The 19,015-nt window shown below is 50.3% G+C and overlaps 1 protein-coding gene across 4 annotated transcripts in view; it reads left to right on the plus strand.

Moving 5' to 3' along the window:
* The window catches only part of Elmo2 (engulfment and cell motility 2), a 38,281-nt gene extending 19,728 nt beyond the window's left edge, over nucleotides 1-18,553 (plus strand). For all 4 annotated transcript variants that reach the window (XM_087911016.1, XM_087911017.1, XM_087911018.1 and 1 more), the window contains 13 exons: nucleotides 2,666-2,744; nucleotides 5,578-5,628; nucleotides 9,333-9,455; nucleotides 9,715-9,849; nucleotides 10,468-10,572; nucleotides 10,653-10,761; nucleotides 11,237-11,373; nucleotides 12,729-12,892; nucleotides 13,245-13,357; nucleotides 13,461-13,568; nucleotides 14,292-14,374; nucleotides 16,011-16,088; nucleotides 17,217-18,553. In XM_087911016.1, the coding sequence (XP_087767142.1) occupies nucleotides 2,666-2,744; nucleotides 5,578-5,628; nucleotides 9,333-9,455; nucleotides 9,715-9,849; nucleotides 10,468-10,572; nucleotides 10,653-10,761; nucleotides 11,237-11,373; nucleotides 12,729-12,892; nucleotides 13,245-13,357; nucleotides 13,461-13,568; nucleotides 14,292-14,374; nucleotides 16,011-16,088; nucleotides 17,217-17,417 (1,486 nt within the window). In that variant the 3' untranslated portion in view covers nucleotides 17,418-18,553. The remainder of the gene's footprint in view (nucleotides 1-2,665; nucleotides 2,745-5,577; nucleotides 5,629-9,332; nucleotides 9,456-9,714; nucleotides 9,850-10,467; nucleotides 10,573-10,652; nucleotides 10,762-11,236; nucleotides 11,374-12,728; nucleotides 12,893-13,244; nucleotides 13,358-13,460; nucleotides 13,569-14,291; nucleotides 14,375-16,010; nucleotides 16,089-17,216) is intronic.
* The last annotated feature ends 462 nt before the right edge of the window (nucleotides 18,554-19,015 follow it).

Genomic DNA, 19,015 nt, shown 5'->3' on the forward strand with positions numbered 1-19,015 from the left:
AAAGTTTGAAGTCTCTCAACTGTGGGTTCCTGTAAAATCAAAAATAAATACTTTCTTGCTTCAAGAGGGAAGAACCAGGGCACAGTCACAATCTGAACAAAGCAAAGTCAAACTCCATCTGTAAATAACTCACAATCTTCTGAGGGGCTTGGGGCACTTCTCCAGCTCCGTCCCCTGCAGCACACACAGCTTGTCTTCTGGGCTCAGGCTGGCTCCACTCCACTGCTGCTGCTGATCTTGGTGGCCATGCCGTGGCACTGTCTTCTCCAAAACTCTGGGGTCACATGCTGCAGCTGGGCTGCGCTTTCACCAATAGGTTCTCTTCACGGTGCCACGCCCCAACTTCTCTGCATGGCCCCTTCAGTTCTGGGGCTTCCACTGCACTCCAGCTGCACCTTCCCCAGTGGCCTCTCTGGTGCCATGCCTCTGGTGCTCTCCAATATCCCTTCATGCCTTTAAAACCAGTACCACCTGGGTGACTCTTACACATTACCAAGTCTGGCTACCAACATGAGGTACGACCTTGGCTGCCTCTGGAACATAGCTTCCCTGTACTCTCAGGAAACACTTCCCAGAAGATATCACCTCAGTGGTCTCTTCTTAGTCACTGCTAATTTCTCAGCTTCAACAAACCAGCATCACGTGTCCCAGTAAAGCAACGGTTTCTCTTCAATGGTTCTGGTCCCTTGCTAATCACAGCTGATTCTTCAGCTCCAGCTGAGCAGACACGCAGCTTCTTCACACAAATGTACCGGCAGAGTCTTTGCCTCCCTCTGGAACTCAATAAGCCAGGTCGTCAACCTCTGCATTTCTCTCAGCGTTCTTATCTTCCAGGCTCCCACAGAACAGCTCTCTAAGCTTTGAACACTCAATGGTTTTTCTAACCCAAAGTTCTAAAGTCCTTCTACAGTCCTCACAGAAATATATGGACAGGTCTGTCACAGCAGTACCCCACTCCTGGGGCCAGTTCCTCTCCTAATTAGGGTTACTATAAACACCATGACTGAGAGCAAATAGGGGAGTTTAGGGTTTGTTTGCCTTACGCTTCCACATCACTGTTCATCATTAAAGGAAGTCAGGACAGGAACTCAAACAGAGCAGGAATCCAGTCAGGAGCTAATGCAGAGGCCATGGAGGGCTGCTGCTTACTGGCTTGGTCTGCCTACTTTCTTATAGAACCCAAGACCACCAGGCCAGGTATGGCCCCACCCACAATGGGCTGGGTCCTCCCCCATTGATCACTAATTAAGAAAGTGTCCTGTAGCCCGTTCTTATGGAAACGTTTTCTCTTTTAAGGTTCTCCACTTCCAGGTAACTCTACTTTGTGTCACGTGACATAGACTAGCCAACACAACCCAGTAGTGCTCCTAACTTGTTCCCATTAATCTAGAACACTCATGTGGGCCTGCTCCCACCTTGTCGCTGGTGTTTCTGGAGGAGGAGTGGGACTCATGCTGTCCAGGCTGGCCCTGGACTCATGTTCCTTTTCCTTTCACATCTCACATTTTGGAATTACAGGTGGGTACCACCAGCCCTGGCATCATCTTGTCATTTTTAAAGGATTCCTCAGCCCCAACTTTCATTCTCGAAGAGCCAGGATAGAGAGATCACAGACTCTGGATAGAAATTTCATGGGTCCCGGCAACCTTACTCCTCTTTCCTCGTATGAATTGGAGGTGACCTTAGCTGCCCTCCTTGAGAACAGTAGAGAATTGTGACATTTCTTAGACTTCTGTCGTGAATATTTAGCCCACACTGTCACCAGTGTATGTATGCTCAGCAAGGGACCTTCCTGACCAGGAAGCTGTTGGCCCTCTGGAGGAAGCTACAGGAGGCACCCACAATATGGGAGATGGAAGCCCCAAGCCAGCATTATGAGATTCTGGGAAAATGCTTATAAGATTATTTTATTTACTTAAAGTAAGATAAACTTGTAGTCAAAACTTTGAAAATGTGGAAAACATAAGCAGTACGTTCTTTACTTATCACCCCGCTCCGACAGGACCACTGCTCAACACTAAGTTGACCGGCCCCGTAGCTTTTTCCTTTGTGTGTTTTCACCAGAATTTAGATCTTGCTCTACATTCATACGTACCTATGTTTTTCTTCTTTTTTTCTGGCTGAATAATTCATCTTGAACATTTTCCCATATCAAGCTCTTTTACAAGGATGCTTCTAACCCTGTTCCACATCCCAGATGTTTGTGGAAACCAAACCAGCTGAGCTTTTCTCCCCTTGAGAAGGTCACACGCAGTCAGCTAGAGTCTCTCTGTACCATATCTGGGCTTCACAGATACTCCAAACCCATCTCTGAGTCCCAGGTTAATAATCTTCACCCCAAAGCAAGATTTTTAGGAGGCTCTTAGGAGTCTCGCATATTAAACAGCCCCCAGTGAGAGTATTTGGATTACTTAACATTCTTGTCTTTTTAATAGGACTCTAGTGTAACAACTTGCCAATAAATCATGCATAGCTTCCTGATTACTATCTTGGATAAATCCCTTCCGTGAATTACAGGGTCAAGTGTGCGCCTGCGCAAAATGCTTTTCTGACTTAGCTTCAGGTCATTGTTTGATCACAATCTGCGAGCGTTTTAAGCTGTCTGTGAGCATCATCCTCTTGCTCTGCAGTCCCCTGACTCCCTTGCCTGTCTCTGTTGACACAGTTCTAACCAGGAGATCCAGACCTACGCCATCGCTCTGATTAACGCACTGTTCCTGAAGGCCCCGGAAGACAAGCGACAGGTCTGTAGCTTTCCAAAATTTCCTCCTGGGCTCTTCTGAGAGTTCGGGGCAAAGAGAAGGATCCAGCCATGCTCCCAAGTTCTCCCTCCCAACATTTCCTGCCAGAGCCCAGTAGTGTGTTTTTGCTAAGGAAGCCCCAGGAAGGAACTGGGAGGTGGGTGACCTGCTGCTTTTGGGATCAGGGCAGAATTCTGATGGGTTTCCTCTGAAGGCTGGAAGGTAAATATTTTTTTACTTCTTGTGGCAACTTGTCAAGTTCGGCTGTTGTAGCCAAAGGCAGCTTCAGATAGGAGGTAAACAATGGTACAGCTGTCTTCCAGTCAAATTGTTTACACAGACAACACACTCAATATGCCTTTAGTTTGCTAATTCCTTGGCTAGAGGACCAAGAAGAGGAAGGGATAAGGGGAGACCCTCTGACTGCCACTGGGGCTGAAATGGGACTGGGCACCAAGTTTCATCTGTGGAATCCCTGGTCTACATCCTCAGCCTCCGTCCTCGCTCACCAGCTGTGTGGCACACGTATCGTGACAAGCTCTTCCTGTCTCATCTTTAGTCGCTTACCTATAGCTGTGGGAGTGACGGCATCTGCCTGATCACTCACTCATGGCACTGTCGTTAGGTCCCAGGAGAGCCCTGTTTTATAGTGTGGGACCTGACGGCTGGTTAATGGGGCTGGTGCTGACCTGAGTGGAGGACCTGGGCAAGTGCTTGTCCTTCCTTTGACTAGGCCTGTGTATCAGCATTCCAAGTCTGAATGCCCCTTTTTGTGAAATGAAAGGACAGAATGAAACAAGCTCTAAGCACCCTAGACCTAACGTTCCAGATCTCTGCTAAAAGCATACATAGTGTACAAGAAGTAAGGCTTTCCAATTCTCTGTCACTATCATGAGCCCATTAAATGAAGTTCAGGTGGGGCTATGCATCAGGCTCTCGGGAGTTCCTTTATTAGAGGGAGGAGCTGAAGCATCCATGGTCTGTCTGTCCTATCTGTTTGGATGGTGTGACTCTGTGACTGTCTCCCTTCCTGTTGTGTTAACCATAAGCCGACCGCTCACCCTGTCTGCTTCTCTCTGTGCTCTTTGCTTTCTGCTGGCAGGACAAGCACCTTAACCCTCTAGACCTGCCCGCCACTGTAAGTAGCGCTGCTGTTGCAGAGGGCCTGACTCTTCCTGGGCGGAGGGGGTGTCAAAGCTGGACAGGAAGTTTATGGACTGTACTGGCTGCTCAGGGAAGCAAGGCCCTGGAAAGCTGACATGTCTGTTTATTGGAATCTAAAAAGGCTCCATAGGTGAGAGCGATAGAAGGACGGAGAGATGCCTGCTCTGGGAGAGTGGCCAGGCATTTCCTCAGGACACCTTTGTGAGAGTCTGGAATTAGCTTGGAATCAGATGCAGAAACAGCCTGACTTTCTTCCATATGATTCCAAGAATGTGTCACCTCCTGGCTGCCAAATCCAGAGTGAGGGTAAATCCAGGCCCTTCCTTGACTGTTCCTAGATAGAGAATGAGAAGGGTTAGACAGTTTACAAAAGGGAGTTTGAGGTCTGAAGAGATGGCTCTTGCAGAGGACTCCAGCACCCACATGGAGGTTCATAATCATTTCTAACTCTAGTTCCAGGGGATCTAACACCCTCTTTTAGCCTCCTCAGATACTGCCCACATGCACACACACAGTCAAAACACTCATGTACAATTTTTTAAGGTTAAAAAGAATTTGGGTGCTTATTCTTGGTTAGAGGGAGCTTTGGAGAGGTCACTTGAAGGGCCTGAAGGAGGGTATGCTCCCGGATGCAGCACCAAGGGGAAGCTCTAGTCTGCTGGTAGTGCCTCTGTGAGTTGTCCACTCAGTGTTTAGTCTCACTTAAATAACACTCCAGGCACCGTCCTCTGCTGGCCAGGATGTGCTCGGGGGTCACAGTGAACCAGATGATCCTGACTAGACATGTGGAACACACGGGAGCAGCAGCTCCCTCAGGCCTGCTGACTTACAGTCGCCTATAAAGGTGGCCAAGGCTGCAGTTTAGAAGGGAGTCTCTATAATTAATATCACAAAGACAATGCTGGTATTAGAAAGAAGGGACCCAGAAATTGAGAAAAGCTGTGATAATATTGGAAGCATCCTGATATGGGACCATTTTGTTTAAGTGAAATTTCAGCAGCTCCTCAGGGTGACAGTGTCATGGCAGAGTGATCCCCAGCGAGCTGAGGAGGAGCTTGCATGATAATCATTGTAGCCCCTCGTGTATCAGAATGGTACTGACGGGCCCTTAAAAATCTCCATGGAGGATGCATCTCTTAGGATATTTTATTTCTGGATACTTAATAAAAAAATGTTACTGTCAAAGTTTGAGCCAAATCTGATGGGAAAGCTGAGTCCATTGTGAGAGATTACCCAAAGGCACACAGCACATCCCTCTAAACCAGCCACAAGTAACCAGGTGTTGGTGCTGGCCCAAGGCCCTGGTCCTGGAGGAGAGTGCTGCTCGGGGTTCTTCAGCTGTGGCCATCTGCCTGGAGTGGTGCGTGTACCGCTGTGTGCGCCGCGTGCAGTGTCCATCACCAGCATCCTTGTAACATGTGTCCTGTCCTCAAGCAATCTTAGTCCCCTGTGAAGATGTTCAGTTTATTGTGCCTGTTTGAAGGGAAACTGTCTGAGTCCATTTGCACTTGTGAAAAGAAGCAGGGAAACTTTTAGAGTCAAATAAATGTGACAGTCGGTGGGTTTCTTTACTTTCAATTGGAAGGAAAACCTTCAAGGCTGCGAGGACACCGTCCCCTGACAGCAGTCCCAGGTACCACCTACCTTACCTGTTTGTTGCTTCCCTCCCTAGGACATGGCCAACGCCTTTGCACAGAAGCACCTTCGCTCCATAATCCTGAACGTGAGTTCTGGTGACTGCCTTTTGTTAATGCTGGTTGCTGTTGCTGGTAGTCCTCTTTCCATTGGGGGGGCTCTGATTATTGCCGGCGTGGAGCACAGGACAGGTTCATTGTTACTACTTATTAAGGTGCTAGGTCATTCTGAAACCTGAGATTTTTCTTGGACTCGTCTGAACCAAGCTGCCTCCGGGAAGCCATCCTGTTTAGTTAGGGTTTCTATTGCTGTGAAGAGACATCATGACCACTGCACCTTCCATAAAGGAAAACATTTAATTGAGGTGGTGGCTTACAGTTTCAGAGGGTCAGTCCTTTATTGTTATGGAAGGAGCACGTTGGCGTGCAGGACGACATGGTACTGGAGAAGGAGCTGCTGCTACGTGTTGATAGCAGGCAACAGGAAGTAGATTGTCTCAACGGGTGTGACTAACCGTATACGAGACCTCAAAACCCGCCTCCACAGTGGCACACTTCCTCCATCAAGGCCACACCTCCTAATAGTACCACTCCCTTTGGGGTCTATTTTCTTTCAAACCACTACATATCCCCACTGCAGCTAAGAGATTGCAACCCCTCCAGGAAGGAGAGGTGAAAGCCATCTCTACTGCTTGTTAGGACTTCAAAACTGTTAAATAAATGCAAAAAAAGAGCTAGCAACAGCTCAGAAATTCAGAAACCTGGGGCATACAGGGCGCTGACAGCTGAGGGCAGTGAATCTGTTCTCAAACCTTGTGCTCTGGTAGGAAAGGTGGGGTCCAGCATAGCTGTGGCCAGGAGACGGCAGGGCTGGTGAGATCTGCTTTGCAGGGGTGGGGTCAGGAAGCCTTTCAAGGAGCTGCAAGTATCAGGTACATAGGCAAGACACCCAGCCTGACCACAGAGCCCAGCAGTGCAGGGTGGAGCCAGGCGCAGATCTGTACTGAGCACCTGCTCAGGTCAGGCTCCAGTCTCCCTCCCGGCATGGCTGAGAGTCAAGATGGTGATAGAGGTATGGTTGGCTTCTAGGTTACCACAGACCATGCTGCAGGAGCTGGGTACTTGCTAAGGGGTTGGAGAGGAGTCTGGAAGAGGTGGAGGTCTTCATTCTTGTCACCATGGTGGTGACGTGGGGTATGGGAAGGCAGCAAGTGGGGGTGGGAAGGGGATCAGAGATTGGGGCTAAAAGGAAGAGAGTTTATTAGTTGTCAGAAACAAAGGGAAACCCAGGGGCAGCAATGATGGTGATAAACATCAGAGTCAAGCATAAAGATTTGGTGCTGATGCTGGGCTTTAGCCATTTTCCAGTTTGCTGTGATCTTGAGCAGCTGGCCCTGAATCCCTAAGCTTTGATTTGCTTAGCTAGGTGTGAGGACTGAAGGAGCTAATGCATAGAGCACGGGCCTGGCAGGGTGCATCCACAGCATCTGGGAAACTTCTCTGTGGCGTGTATGTAGGTCTATGTGTTTTTGAGAGAGACAGAGTATCTGAGCAAACCTGCGGAGTCTGCTGGCTTTACCTGGCATGACTGGGTCCCCAAGTCACTGCAACCCCTGCTCCCAGCAAATGATTGAACACTGCCCCTACAGGGTGGGAGTGCACAGGCTCCTGTGCATTCTTGTGGGCACTCTAGAACAAGCTGAGGTACCCCCTCTTCATGTGGGTGTGAGGAGGCACTTCTCGGGAAAGTCTACTGAGTTTGAGACTTAACTTGATGAATTAGAAGAGAATCCCTCGGAGTAGACAGCTGAGCAGCAGGACTGAACTGATCTCCCAGGCAGTGGATAAGCGTCTGAGTGATCCCAGAGGGCTGTGGCATTGGTAGAGCACCTGCCCCCCTTTTCACCTGAGAAAGGGGACAAAAACCCAAGAGCACCTTGATGTTCACCTTTCTTCCTAGCCATCTCATGAGTGAAGGAGAGATATGAGGAGGAGGGACTAGCGATGGACACACGGGTGCTTAGGGTGGTGTAGAGAACGGGCAGTTGAGGAATTTGGGGCAAGGTAGAAGAGATGTAGAGGAGACAAGGGTGGCAGAGCCCCTGGCTATGAGAACAGAACAGAGCATGACCTTGGAGGGTGCTGAGTGGATACCTGAGCAGAGTGTGCTGGAGAGATAGAGAGGGCACGTGTCAGCAGGAGATCGAGGGCAGGAGACTTCCCACTTTCATCCTGAGGGCAGCTGGGCAGATACACATTCCACTTACAGACGTTCTGTCCAAAGAGGATGCTGCTTGGAAGGACCAGGGCTCTGAATGGATGACTTTCATTTCAGTGGGATTCATCCCGCCATGTGTGCCTTTGGCGGCTATACTGGGCAGCGGAGATGTAGAAAAAGTGGACCACCTGAGGTCCACAGCTGAGGATGAGGTCTTGGATAGGCCCAGTTGGGGAAATATAACTCAAGCCTGGCGTGGACTTGAGATGGGAGAGATGGAGCTTAATGTCCGGTGTATTTAACACATGATACCTGAAACATTTCAGCACGCAACAGATGTGTTCATGAAGCATCATGACACATGCCAGCCTTCTCTTTTCACACTAAGGCTTCCCGGTCTGGTGTATTGTAGACTCTGCATACCATAGTTTGGACCTGGCCAATGATCACTAGCCATGTGAGCCTAGGGCCATCAGTTTGTACTGCATAGGTTCCAAAAGGCTGGTCTAGAGTCAGCGTTGATGGGGCGGGGGGCGGGGGCTGAGCTAGGGGAGCTTTGCAGAGTCAGTGCAGTGCTAGGCGGGGTTGTGTGGAAGTACCATGTTGCTGTAGTGCTCTGTGTGTGCTGCTGGCCCAGGCCACAGAGAATCTGTCAAGCCCTCAGAGGGTAGCTGCTGTGACTGGGCCACAGCACAAATACCCACAAGTGACTAGTGACTGCTACACTGTACGGAAAGGTTCTAGATGACGTCAGGGCTATAGAGTAAGACCTGATGGACACAGGACATGGTAGAAGCTGGACAAGAACCCAAGAGGATTCAGGATGTGGGGCAGGGGTATTGGCTGAGAAGTCCAGAGAACAAGGAGGAAAAGCAGGGTGTTGTGGGCATAAGGACAGGGGTTGAGAGACCCATGTGAGATACCCAAACTGATTAGCCAAGACAGGCAGGGAGAAAGACAGTTGGGAGGTGAGAGAAGGTGAGGAGAGGGCATCAGGTCAAAGGAAGCAGATGGGCCCACAGTGGAAGGATAGAGAGGATGCTCAAGGATAGTCAGGACATGATTTGGGGGATACAGGGCTTACATGGGGTGACAGGAGAGGCAAGGAGAGAAAGGACTAGAAGGGTGGTGTGAGGTTGGATAGGAAAGTCAAAAGACCTTCCTTATAGGTGGCTTCGTATCATTTAAAGTGATGGACTGGAAAGCCTGTCTGCCAGTGCCCTCTTCCATGCACTGGCTGTTGCCCTGGCTTCAGTCCTGTGTGGTGCAAGCCTGGGTGGGCTAGGTCTGGTGGCCTGTTCTCATCTTGATGGTGTGTTTCTCTCCCTCTGTTGTCTGAGGTTGAGTCTTCACCCTCCGTTCCACCTCCCCGGCCCAAGAGTGGAGAGGAAGGCCTGCAAGAACCTGCTCTGACTGGGTGGAGCCCCCTTCCACTCCAGCCCCTTTGAGAGCATGCAGGCTCTGTGGAGGGAGGAGTGAACCCTGTCCTGTGTACTTGCCCCGCCCCTAGTGTGGATGTTACTCTTCAGGAAGAGACAGTCCTTTGAGCCCTGCTCCTGCCTTTGCTTTTTCTAGCATGTGATCCGGGGGAATCGTCCAATCAAAACAGAGATGGCCCATCAGCTCTATGTCCTTCAGGTCCTGACCTTTAACCTTCTGGAAGAAAGAATGATGACTAAGATGGATCCCAATGACCAGGCAGGTGCTAGGGGCCTTCCTGGTGTAAGTTATGCTATTTCTTCTTGACTGTGATCATTCCACCCTCTGTGTGCTGGGAATGCTGCGTGAAGTGGTCTGTGTCGATTCTGTCAACGCTAGTGTGGGCTGCATCTTCTGAGGACTTGGGACAAAGCCCTCTTCTGTCCTGTACATTGCTGGTCCCTCCCAAGAGACTGGCTGTTCTCTTTCTTGCTCCCTTTGGTAGCTGATTGACCTACCTACTGTGTACACCTCCCAGGCTCAAAGAGACATTATATTTGAACTGCGGAGGATTGCCTTCGACGCAGAGTCCGACCCTAGCAGTGTTCCTGGGAGTGGGACTGAAAAGCGCAAGGCCATGTATACCAAGGACTATAAAATGCTGGGGTTTACTGTAAGTATCCTGGGTGCCCCCTCCTAGACAGGAAGTCAGGAGGCCTTCAGTTCCCATAGTGGTAGCCCTGGAGGAGTAGACAGAAAGAGGTGAGGACCTGTGTGTTCAGTTCGCCTTGGCCATGGCCACTCAGTGGGCGTACATCATCTGGGCATGCAAATCAGATTCTTTAGTTACAGGTCCAGGAAGCCAGCCTCAGCAGAGGGGAGGGGACCATGTACCTAGTGGTTCTAGCTGTGGTGGTCTCTTCTCACCTTAATGGGACGCCTCCTCCTCTCTGGTATTGAGATTTAGCTTCTGTCCTCTGCCTCCCTGCTCCCCTGTCCTACAGTGGAGAGGGAGGGATGGCACCCATAGTCTGTGTGAATCAACTTGCTTTTCATAAAGTTAGAGTGACCGTAGTCTGGTTCAGCACAACTCAGCTGCAAGTGGGTTTGGTTTAACTACACTGTGTACATACTCGGTGCTGGCCTGCTAGCTGCTGGGGTGGATGACAAGTCAGCTTTAGCCTGGTGTTTGAACATGCTAGGGTGGAGCTGAGAGAAAGGGAGGGCAGGAGGAGGCCCTCAGGTTGCTCCACACATTCCTTGTTTACACCTGGTCTCCTGCTTTCTCCAGAACCATATCAACCCAGCCTTGGACTTCACCCAGACTCCTCCTGGAATGTTGGCTTTGGACAACATGTTGTACCTGGCTAAAGTTCACCAGGACACCTACATTCGGGTAAAGGCAGGGCAGCCTCTCAGTCCTGGTGCCCATCCATGCCTTCCTCCCCCCAATTCCCATTCCTTCTCTGCTTGTAGATTGTGTTGGAGAACAGTAGCCGGGAGGATAAACACGAGTGTCCATTCGGCCGCAGTGCCATTGAGCTCACCAAGATGCTCTGTGAGATCCTGCAGGTTGGAGAGCTCCGTAAGTCTGCTCTCCTCCTTCTCTGCCAGCCAGCGTCCAGCTAGAGATGGTGGACAGCTAGATGTTGGGGACTGGAGGGCTGCAGGCAGGGACCATTTGTTCTTAATTGCTCCATGAGCTTATCATCCATTTTACCAGTTCGTGGCGATCATGGCTGCTGTTTTGTCTGAGCTCCTGTCTGTGATGATCATGGCTGCTGCTTTGTCTGAGCTAGTCATCTGAGGTGTCTCTTAAGCCCCCAAGTACTGTGTAAAGACTAGCTGAGTTTGTAACCAGGTGGAGAGAGACCAAGGGAGAAAACACCTAGGGAGAGCTAAGGCCTTGAGGGAAGGCCTTTCCTGTTCCTTGATGTGCTATAGTCTGTGGTCTGTGTCCCTTGTCCTCAGGACTTGGGTGCAGAGAATCCAGCGTTTTTAGATGGGTGCCCCTGGGTGCCTGAGGGCAGGGCCTTCATGCTTTTGGTTTTTCTCCACAGCAAATGAAGGGCGCAATGACTACCATCCTATGTTCTTCACCCATGACCGCGCCTTTGAAGAGCTCTTTGGAATCTGCATCCAGTTGCTGAACAAGACCTGGAAGGAGATGAGGGCGACAGCCGAGGATTTCAACAAGGTCAGTGCTGCTGAACCACTCAGAGGCTGGGGAGGAAGACCATCACATGACAGCCCCTGACAGCCGGCAAGTGCCTGGGGAGTCCCTGAGCTGGAAAACCAGCTCTGTTGGCAGTGCTGAGTCACAAGGTCGAAGTGCTGGGAGCCTGGGTCTCAGCTGCTATGACTCCCTTTGTAACCTTGAGCAGACATCTTCCTCATGGTGCCCAAGACCTTCATTTGCCTGGGGAAGCTAACACCTGCCGCTGTTCTCCACAGGGGTCAGGGGAATGGCTGAGCAGGAGAGCTGTGCCTGTCATGGCTGCAGTGTGGTAGATGAGATCCACGGACAGCCAGTGTCAGCAAGGCAGGAGAGCTGGCACGCTGTGCACATCACGGTGCCTATCAGGCCTTGGTGCTCTGAGTGCCCCAGTGTGGAGCGCCATGCTACACTCTCACAGGCCAGCATTCCAGGAGCCCAGTATTTTGAGACTAACCGTCTCATTGTGGAAATTTTAGAAGTGAGCTGGCCTGGTGGTGCATGCCTGTGAGGCTGTGGGTCATAAATTCTAGGTCAGCCTGGTTTGCACAGCAAGACCCTGTCTCTACAAAGTAAAACTAAACAACAAACCTTATTTAGTGTAAAGAAAGAGTTGTCTATAAGACTGTGTGTGTGTGAGGGGGGGGTATGTGGGTATGTGTGGGTACTCGTGACTCCTTTCTGAGATTTTCTCCCCTCACTGGGTCATGCTGCTATACAATGAGAAGGAAAACACCCTGCTTTGTTCTCTGACAGTTGTTTTAGGGAAATGGGCACACTGTAATACCCTATCTGCTGGGCACCGTGCCCACCTTCCATGTAGCATCTAATGTTAACAGCATCATGTATGCCTCTCTGTAGAGACAAGGGGTTGGAGTCTGAGCATGTTTAGTCTTAATGAAAGAATAGGTTTAAGAGCGTTCAAGAGTTGAGCCCAGGCCAAGCAGTTGTGGTACATGCCTTTAATTCCAATGCTCAGGAGGCAGAGGCAGGCATATCTCTGTAAGTTTGAGGCTAGCCTGGTCTACAGAGTAAGTTCCAGGACAGCCAGGGCTATCACACACACACACACACACACACACACACACACACACACACACACAAATCTCAAAGACACCAAAAAATGAAATAAAAAGAGTTGAGATCAGAACTGATTCCCTGCCACCATGGCTACATGATATGTGTGAGAAATAGAGCAAATGTCAGCATCAGTCACGTGACCTGAGTCATCACCTGAGAAGACATCCATTGGAAATCAGGACTCTATCCTGGGTGAGGGAGAGCCTTGGTCTCTAGAGGGCCTGCCCATTTTCAGAGTGGCCTTCTTATTTGCTCAGGTTATGCAAGTCGTCCGAGAACAGATCACCCGGGCTCTGCCTTCTAAACCCAACTCTTTGGATCAGTTCAAAAGTAAACTTCGCAGCCTGAGCTACTCAGAGATTCTGCGGTTGCGCCAGTCCGAGAGGATGAGCCAGGATGACTTTCAGTCCCCACCAATTGTGTAAGTGTTAACTGAGCAGGCCCGTGAGGGAGGTGACCTGCTACCAGCTCCGCCTCCGGAGCACCCACCGTCTCATGGTCTTCTACTGACTTGGGTGTGTGTGCCACAGGGAGCTCCGGGAGTACCAGCTCCGCCTCCGGAGCTCCCACCGTCTCATGGTCTTCTACTGACTTGGGTGTGTGTGCCACAGGGAGCTCCGGGAGTACCAGCTCCGCCTCCGGAGCTCCCACCGTCTCGTGGTCTTCTACTGACTTGGGTGTGTGTGCCACAGGGAGCTCCGGGAGTACCAGCTCCGCCTCCGGAGCTCCCACCATCTCATGGTCTTCTACTGACTTGGGTGTGTGTGCCACAGGGAGCTCCGGGAGAAAATCCAGCCCGAGATCCTGGAACTAATCAAGCAACAGCGCCTGAACCGACTGTGTGAGGGCAGCAGCTTCCGAAAGATCGGGAACCGTCGGCGGCAAGGTAAGGGGGCAGCTAGGGCACTGGGAGCCTGCCTAGGAGGCTCTGCAGAGCAGCCCTTTGCCCAGCAATGCCTGCCTTACCTGCTTGCCGTCCTGTGTTCCAGAGCGGTTCTGGCACTGCCGCTTGGCACTGAACCACAAGGTCCTGCATTATGGTGACTTGGATGACAACCCTCAAGGGGAGGTGACGTTTGAATCCCTGCAGGAGAAAAGTAGGTATATGTCTCTGTTGGCGTGTCATGACACCTGTGCTCAACAGGTCACCTGAGTGCTGGTCCTAACTGTCTCAAACCCAGTGTTTGGTCTCAGGCACACACCCTCAGTTTCCTTGTCTGCTGAAGATCCTATTTCTGGCCCACCTCAGGGTGGTTAGGAGTTACTGAGATCCCAGATGTGACTGTGTGTAGGTCAGAAGGGCAATACAGGACTCCACTGAAAGGCAGTGGGTGTACAGAGGCTCTAAAGCTACAGGGTCTGAACCCTGGCTTAGCCCCTAGTTGATTGCTAACACTAGCTGTTGTGAATTAATACTCACCTCTATACTGTACAATGGGATTAATGCCATACTTCTATCCAAGGAGGACAGTGTGAGAAATGAATGTTTCCACAGGGCACTGTGTAGCAGGTGGCAGCCGTTTGCTTTGGCCTCTTTGCCACCTTCACTACTGGGAAGAGAAGTGGGAGGGGTGCCCAAAGCTTTACTCCTTAAAGGAGATGAGCCCAAGTAACACCTGTGTAGCACAGCCAGGTGTACAGGAAGAGACTGAAGAGCAGGACAGGTTCACATGGCACACCTTCCTGAGCTGGGAGGGCCCTTGAGCCTGGGAGCTGCCGCATCCTGGCACCCTGCCCAGGGCTTCCCTTCCAACACTGAGGCCAGTGCTAGACCAGTTTGCAGCTTCAGCTTCCAGATGTTAATTCCCATTGTTTATCAGTTCCTGTTGCAGATATTAAGGCCATTGTCACTGGGAAAGATTGTCCCCACATGAAAGAGAAGAGTGCCCTGAAACAGAACAAGGTGAGTGGGGAGGCTGTCCTGAGCACCAGCACCCGCGTGATACCTGCAGGCTCCAGGTGCACGCTGAGTCTCTTCCCGCTGTAAGTTATTCCTGTACACTCGATATCAAGAGGTTTGAACACTATAAAAATAAATAGACCTCACGGCACAGCTCACCAGCCTCAGCAAATTCTGCCCCCCACTTTTCCTTTTGACTTTGGAAGATCCCAAGTAGAATATCACTTCATTCATGAGTATCTACTGTGTGTCTCTAAACGATAAAACCACGGAGTTATATACCACACCTAGCAGAAGATAAGAAGCAATAATTTAATATCAAATATTTCATTAGCCTTGAAATGTCCACCTGCTGTCTTATGAATGTCATATGTACACACATGCACACATTGCACCCAGTTTTTTTTTTTAATGATTTATTTAACTTTTATGTGCATTGGTGTGAAGGTGTTAGATCCCCTGGGACTGGACTCTCAGACAGCTGTGAGCTGCCATGTGGGTGCTGGGAATTGAACCCAGGTCCTCTGGAAGAGCACTGAGCCATCTCTCCAGCCCCCTGCACCCAGTTTTAAATTGGTTCTGGTAGGTTTGCTTGCTGCAGTGTTTGCGTCTCTAAGTCCTTCATTCATGCCTCCCCCTCCATCTTTTTCCCATCTTTGCAGTTTATTAGCTTAATAGACCATGTTGCTTATGTAGTCATTTCCCAGAGTTCAGGTTTTGCTGACTGTCTCTCTGTGCTTCTGTCCCCGATCTGTAAATTGGCACAGGGACCTAGAGGTTTGATTTGGTTCCGATTTGACTTTGCCCTGGTGTGGCCATCTCCTAGATGGTATTGGGGCCTATCAGGAGGCTCATAATGGCCGGGTGGTGCTCCTTCATGTCAGCCGACTATCGCTGCTCAGCGGCTAAGGTTTGCAAACTAGGGGTATTCCGTTTACTAATGAGCTGAACCACGTCTCAGTAAAGAAACCTGCCTTTATCTACTTCCCCACTGTGGTTTATAGGAAAATGGCTAACGGCTTGACTCTCCTTTCATATAACTGCTTATAAAGCTATGAGTTGTTAGTTGTTTCCTGGCGCCACACAGTGTGACCAATTTTTATGTCTCCATTTTGTGTTTTTAGTGTTCTTATGAGCTCATGGGTTTAAGCTGATCACGTGTGACTCTTTGTACTGCAGTTATTTTCTTGATGCTCAGACTGTCTCAGCTCATCAGTAATTTGCTTTTGTTGGGGTGTTTAGCTCTCAGGACTTTTTTGCACTGAGTACAGCACCATACAAAGAGAAAGCCAGCCATCTTGGGATAGAAGATAAAAGCATAGGGTGGTACATGGTCGTGGCATTCAAGGTTCTGAATGTTAAAAATACTTTGCAGCAATTGTTTTTGTTTTGTTTTTTGAGGAAGGTGGGTCTCCCCATATAGCCCAGATTCACCTCAAACCTCAATCTCCCACATGCTGGGATCCAGGCAGGTCCCGCCACACTAAGTTCCAAGTTTAAAAAACTACCACCTCCTCTTAGGTGTGACTGTGCCAGGGAGTGAGTGAGCTAAGATTAACTCACCCTGGGCGCATGGTTAGGGACTTGGTGACATCATCACTGATCACTGCTCCGTATCACTCAAACTCTTTTTCTGTAGGAAGTGTTGGAATTGGCCTTCTCCATCCTGTATGATCCTGACGAGACACTGAATTTCATCGCTCCTAATAAGTATGAGGTAAGCACTGGGCCGCACTGCCTTGAACAGCAGTGCCCTAACTGTGGCTCTTAGTCAGAGAGGCTGTGGTCAGCACAGCAGTGTCCCCCTGAAAGCAGGTGGGCACAATGGATCACCAAGTCTGTGGGCCTTCTACCACCGAGTTGGATTTGCCACTTTACTTGGGGGCGGGGGGGGGGGGGTGTTTTGTTTATTTTCTTGTGATATGTAGACCAGGCTGGCCTTGAACTCACAGAGGTTCGCCTTCCTCTGCCTTCCGAGGACTGGGATTAAAGGCATGCACCACCACACCAGTCTTCCACCTGACTCCTTAGGAGCAGCTGACAATTATTAGACAATTAGGTATGGCATGGGGATGGTTTTCCTTTGTGTGATCTTGCAGTCATATCTTCCCAGATGAGTTGAATCCCAGTTACATGGAGTGGATGCAATTAGTCTGTGGAGCTAGATGGATCTGCTCTCACAACAAGGGACCCCAGTCCACCAGTAGCCAGGACGAAGTTAGTGCCCAATTCAGTTAACTCATTGTTAACTGGGGGCCTGCCGTTGAGCACTTGGCGTCAGGCTGCAGGAGGAGCAGGCACTGGGGCCAGTAGGGCTGTGTTTGGATGAAAGAGCCCGTGCACAAGGCACAGACTAAGGAGAACAGCATCAGAGGGCTGACAGAGCAGAGCCTCTGCTGCACCATTGCATTCTGGAAGCTGAGACTAGCCTTGAACCCTTGGTCCTCCTGCCTTTATCTCCCAAGTGCTTGGATGTTATAAGCATATTCCATCATGAAAGCTATGCCAATTTCTTTTGTACTTCCCTTAAAAAATATTTTTAACATAATTGACTTTTTTTAAAAAAACAGAATAGCACTGCTGAGTCCCTGTCTGCTTCCTTCTCTTTTGAGTGTGTGTTTTCTGCTCCTGTTTCATCCCACTGCTCCAGTACAGCTTCTTGTATTCCTTATTCAAAGTTTTCACACAAATTCCACCTAAAATCCTGTCAGTTGATAGTGACAGCCATCTCCTATCTGCCCTTGCCCTCGTCTCCTATGAGCTTTGCATATTCCGAATGGTCCCCACCAGCACTGCCGTGAGTCCCACTGCAACCCTTGGTGTGACATTTGCAACTTGCCCACAGTACTGCATCTGGATTGATGGACTCAGCGCCCTCCTGGGGAAGGACATGTCCAGTGAGCTAACCAAGAGCGACCTGGACACACTGCTGAGCATGGAGATGAAGCTGCGTCTTCTGGACCTGGAGAACATCCAGATCCCAGAGGCACCACCACCGGTCCCCAAGGAGCCCAGCAGTTATGACTTCGTCTATCACTACGGATGAGCAGGAAGGGACTGGGGCCCAGGAGAGACACTGGCAGCCTGTGCCTTGCCTCTACTTGTACAGACTCTGGAGTGGTCATAGTGACTACCCCTCAAACCCAGTGGGACCCAGGACTTCTCTTGGACCCCATTCTCTAGGAGTCATGAAGTCAGGGCCTGCCGCCCTCCTTAGCACCACAGAGCCTGGGGTTGGGCCTAGAGGTGTGAACTCAAGATGCTCTTGCCTCCTACCCTGAGTCTGGAATTGGACTTACCAACAGCCATCCCATCCCTACTCTCTGATTTTCTGGAGAACTCATGCGGGCTGGAGGACTGGGATGGTGTGAGCCTTGGACTGACTGTCTTCAGATGGCTCAGGCAAAGACAGGCCTAGAGCTTTTGCTTAGTAGGTCTCTGCAGGCTCATTCCAGCCTCATCCTGTGCCAAGATGCTGCTGCCTCAAGGTTGGCCTTTAGATCTCTGTCTCTAGGGGTATCCATCTCTCTTGCCCACACAGGTAGCAATCTCTTCCCCCAAGCACTCAGTCTCGTGCTGGCCAGGCAGAGGCCTCCAGCCTGAGTCCTGCTCTCTTAGGCTCCAGGAACACTCCAGGGAAAGTCGGGTTGAGGCGTCCTAGCTCTCCCCCTCCATTTCTATCTTTTCCTTCCTGAGGAAGAATGTTCCCATGCTCCCTAGTTGCAGGCCCTTCTGGCTTGCTTCCCTCTTGCTCCCAGACTTGGGGCAGTTTGCCTTCCCTTTCTTTCCTTTCTGGCACTGTGGTTTAGCCATTAGCCGTGATTTCAAGAAGCAGCTAGGGCCACAGCTGTGCCATGGGCCTTCTCTGGTACTGCAGCACTTGAAGCACACACACAGCCTCTCCTTGGACGCATGTTAACATGATGGTATTCAGTACTGGTAGCCTGGCATGGTGGTACTGCCCAACCAAGAGTGTACTATATATTTTCTTTACTATAGGCCATACTTATACAGACGTGTATATATATTTATATAAGACCATCCTATCCTAGGATAGAATGTTGAAGGGAAGATGAAACTGAGCATAAAAAGGGATGCTTTGGGTCATGAGCTAAGCGTGTAACCAGAGAGCAGCCAGCTTCCTGTCAGTGACCGTGTTTTCAATAAATACTCTTTCATGGAGACTGGTTCCTACCTATAAATACCTGCTCCTCTGCACTTGCTCCCTGCCACAAGGGTAGGGAGGCGCCTGACAGCCTTCATTCCATTGTGCCTGGGAGCGTTCCCAGCCTCCTTCCTGGAGCCATCCTCTTCCCTCCTCGTCTATCCTGCTGTGTCATGCACAGACTATTCATACCTGCTGGCTAAGCATGCTCACAGATTGTGGGTACCAGGACAGAGTGTTTCCTGCTCAGCCCTGCTGGGTACAGCGTGGAAAGACGTACCGTACACCCCCAAGTTTCCATCCTCCCTCTCTTCCCTGCCAGGGACACAGCCAGGGAACAACTCGAGTACTTGTGCCTTTCAAAGAAGACATGTTCCGCACCCCATGTGCTGCCTGGACTTGGTGCCCAGCCTTCCAGCTGGTGTTTTAAGCTGTTGCTCCCATCAGCAGCCTTGGTAGCTAGGAGGCTTGAATGAGGG

This window comes from Myodes glareolus, chromosome 10 (genome assembly GCF_982192425.1).
Source record: "Myodes glareolus chromosome 10, mMyoGla1.1, whole genome shotgun sequence".
Lineage (NCBI taxonomy): Eukaryota > Metazoa > Chordata > Mammalia > Rodentia > Cricetidae > Myodes > Myodes glareolus.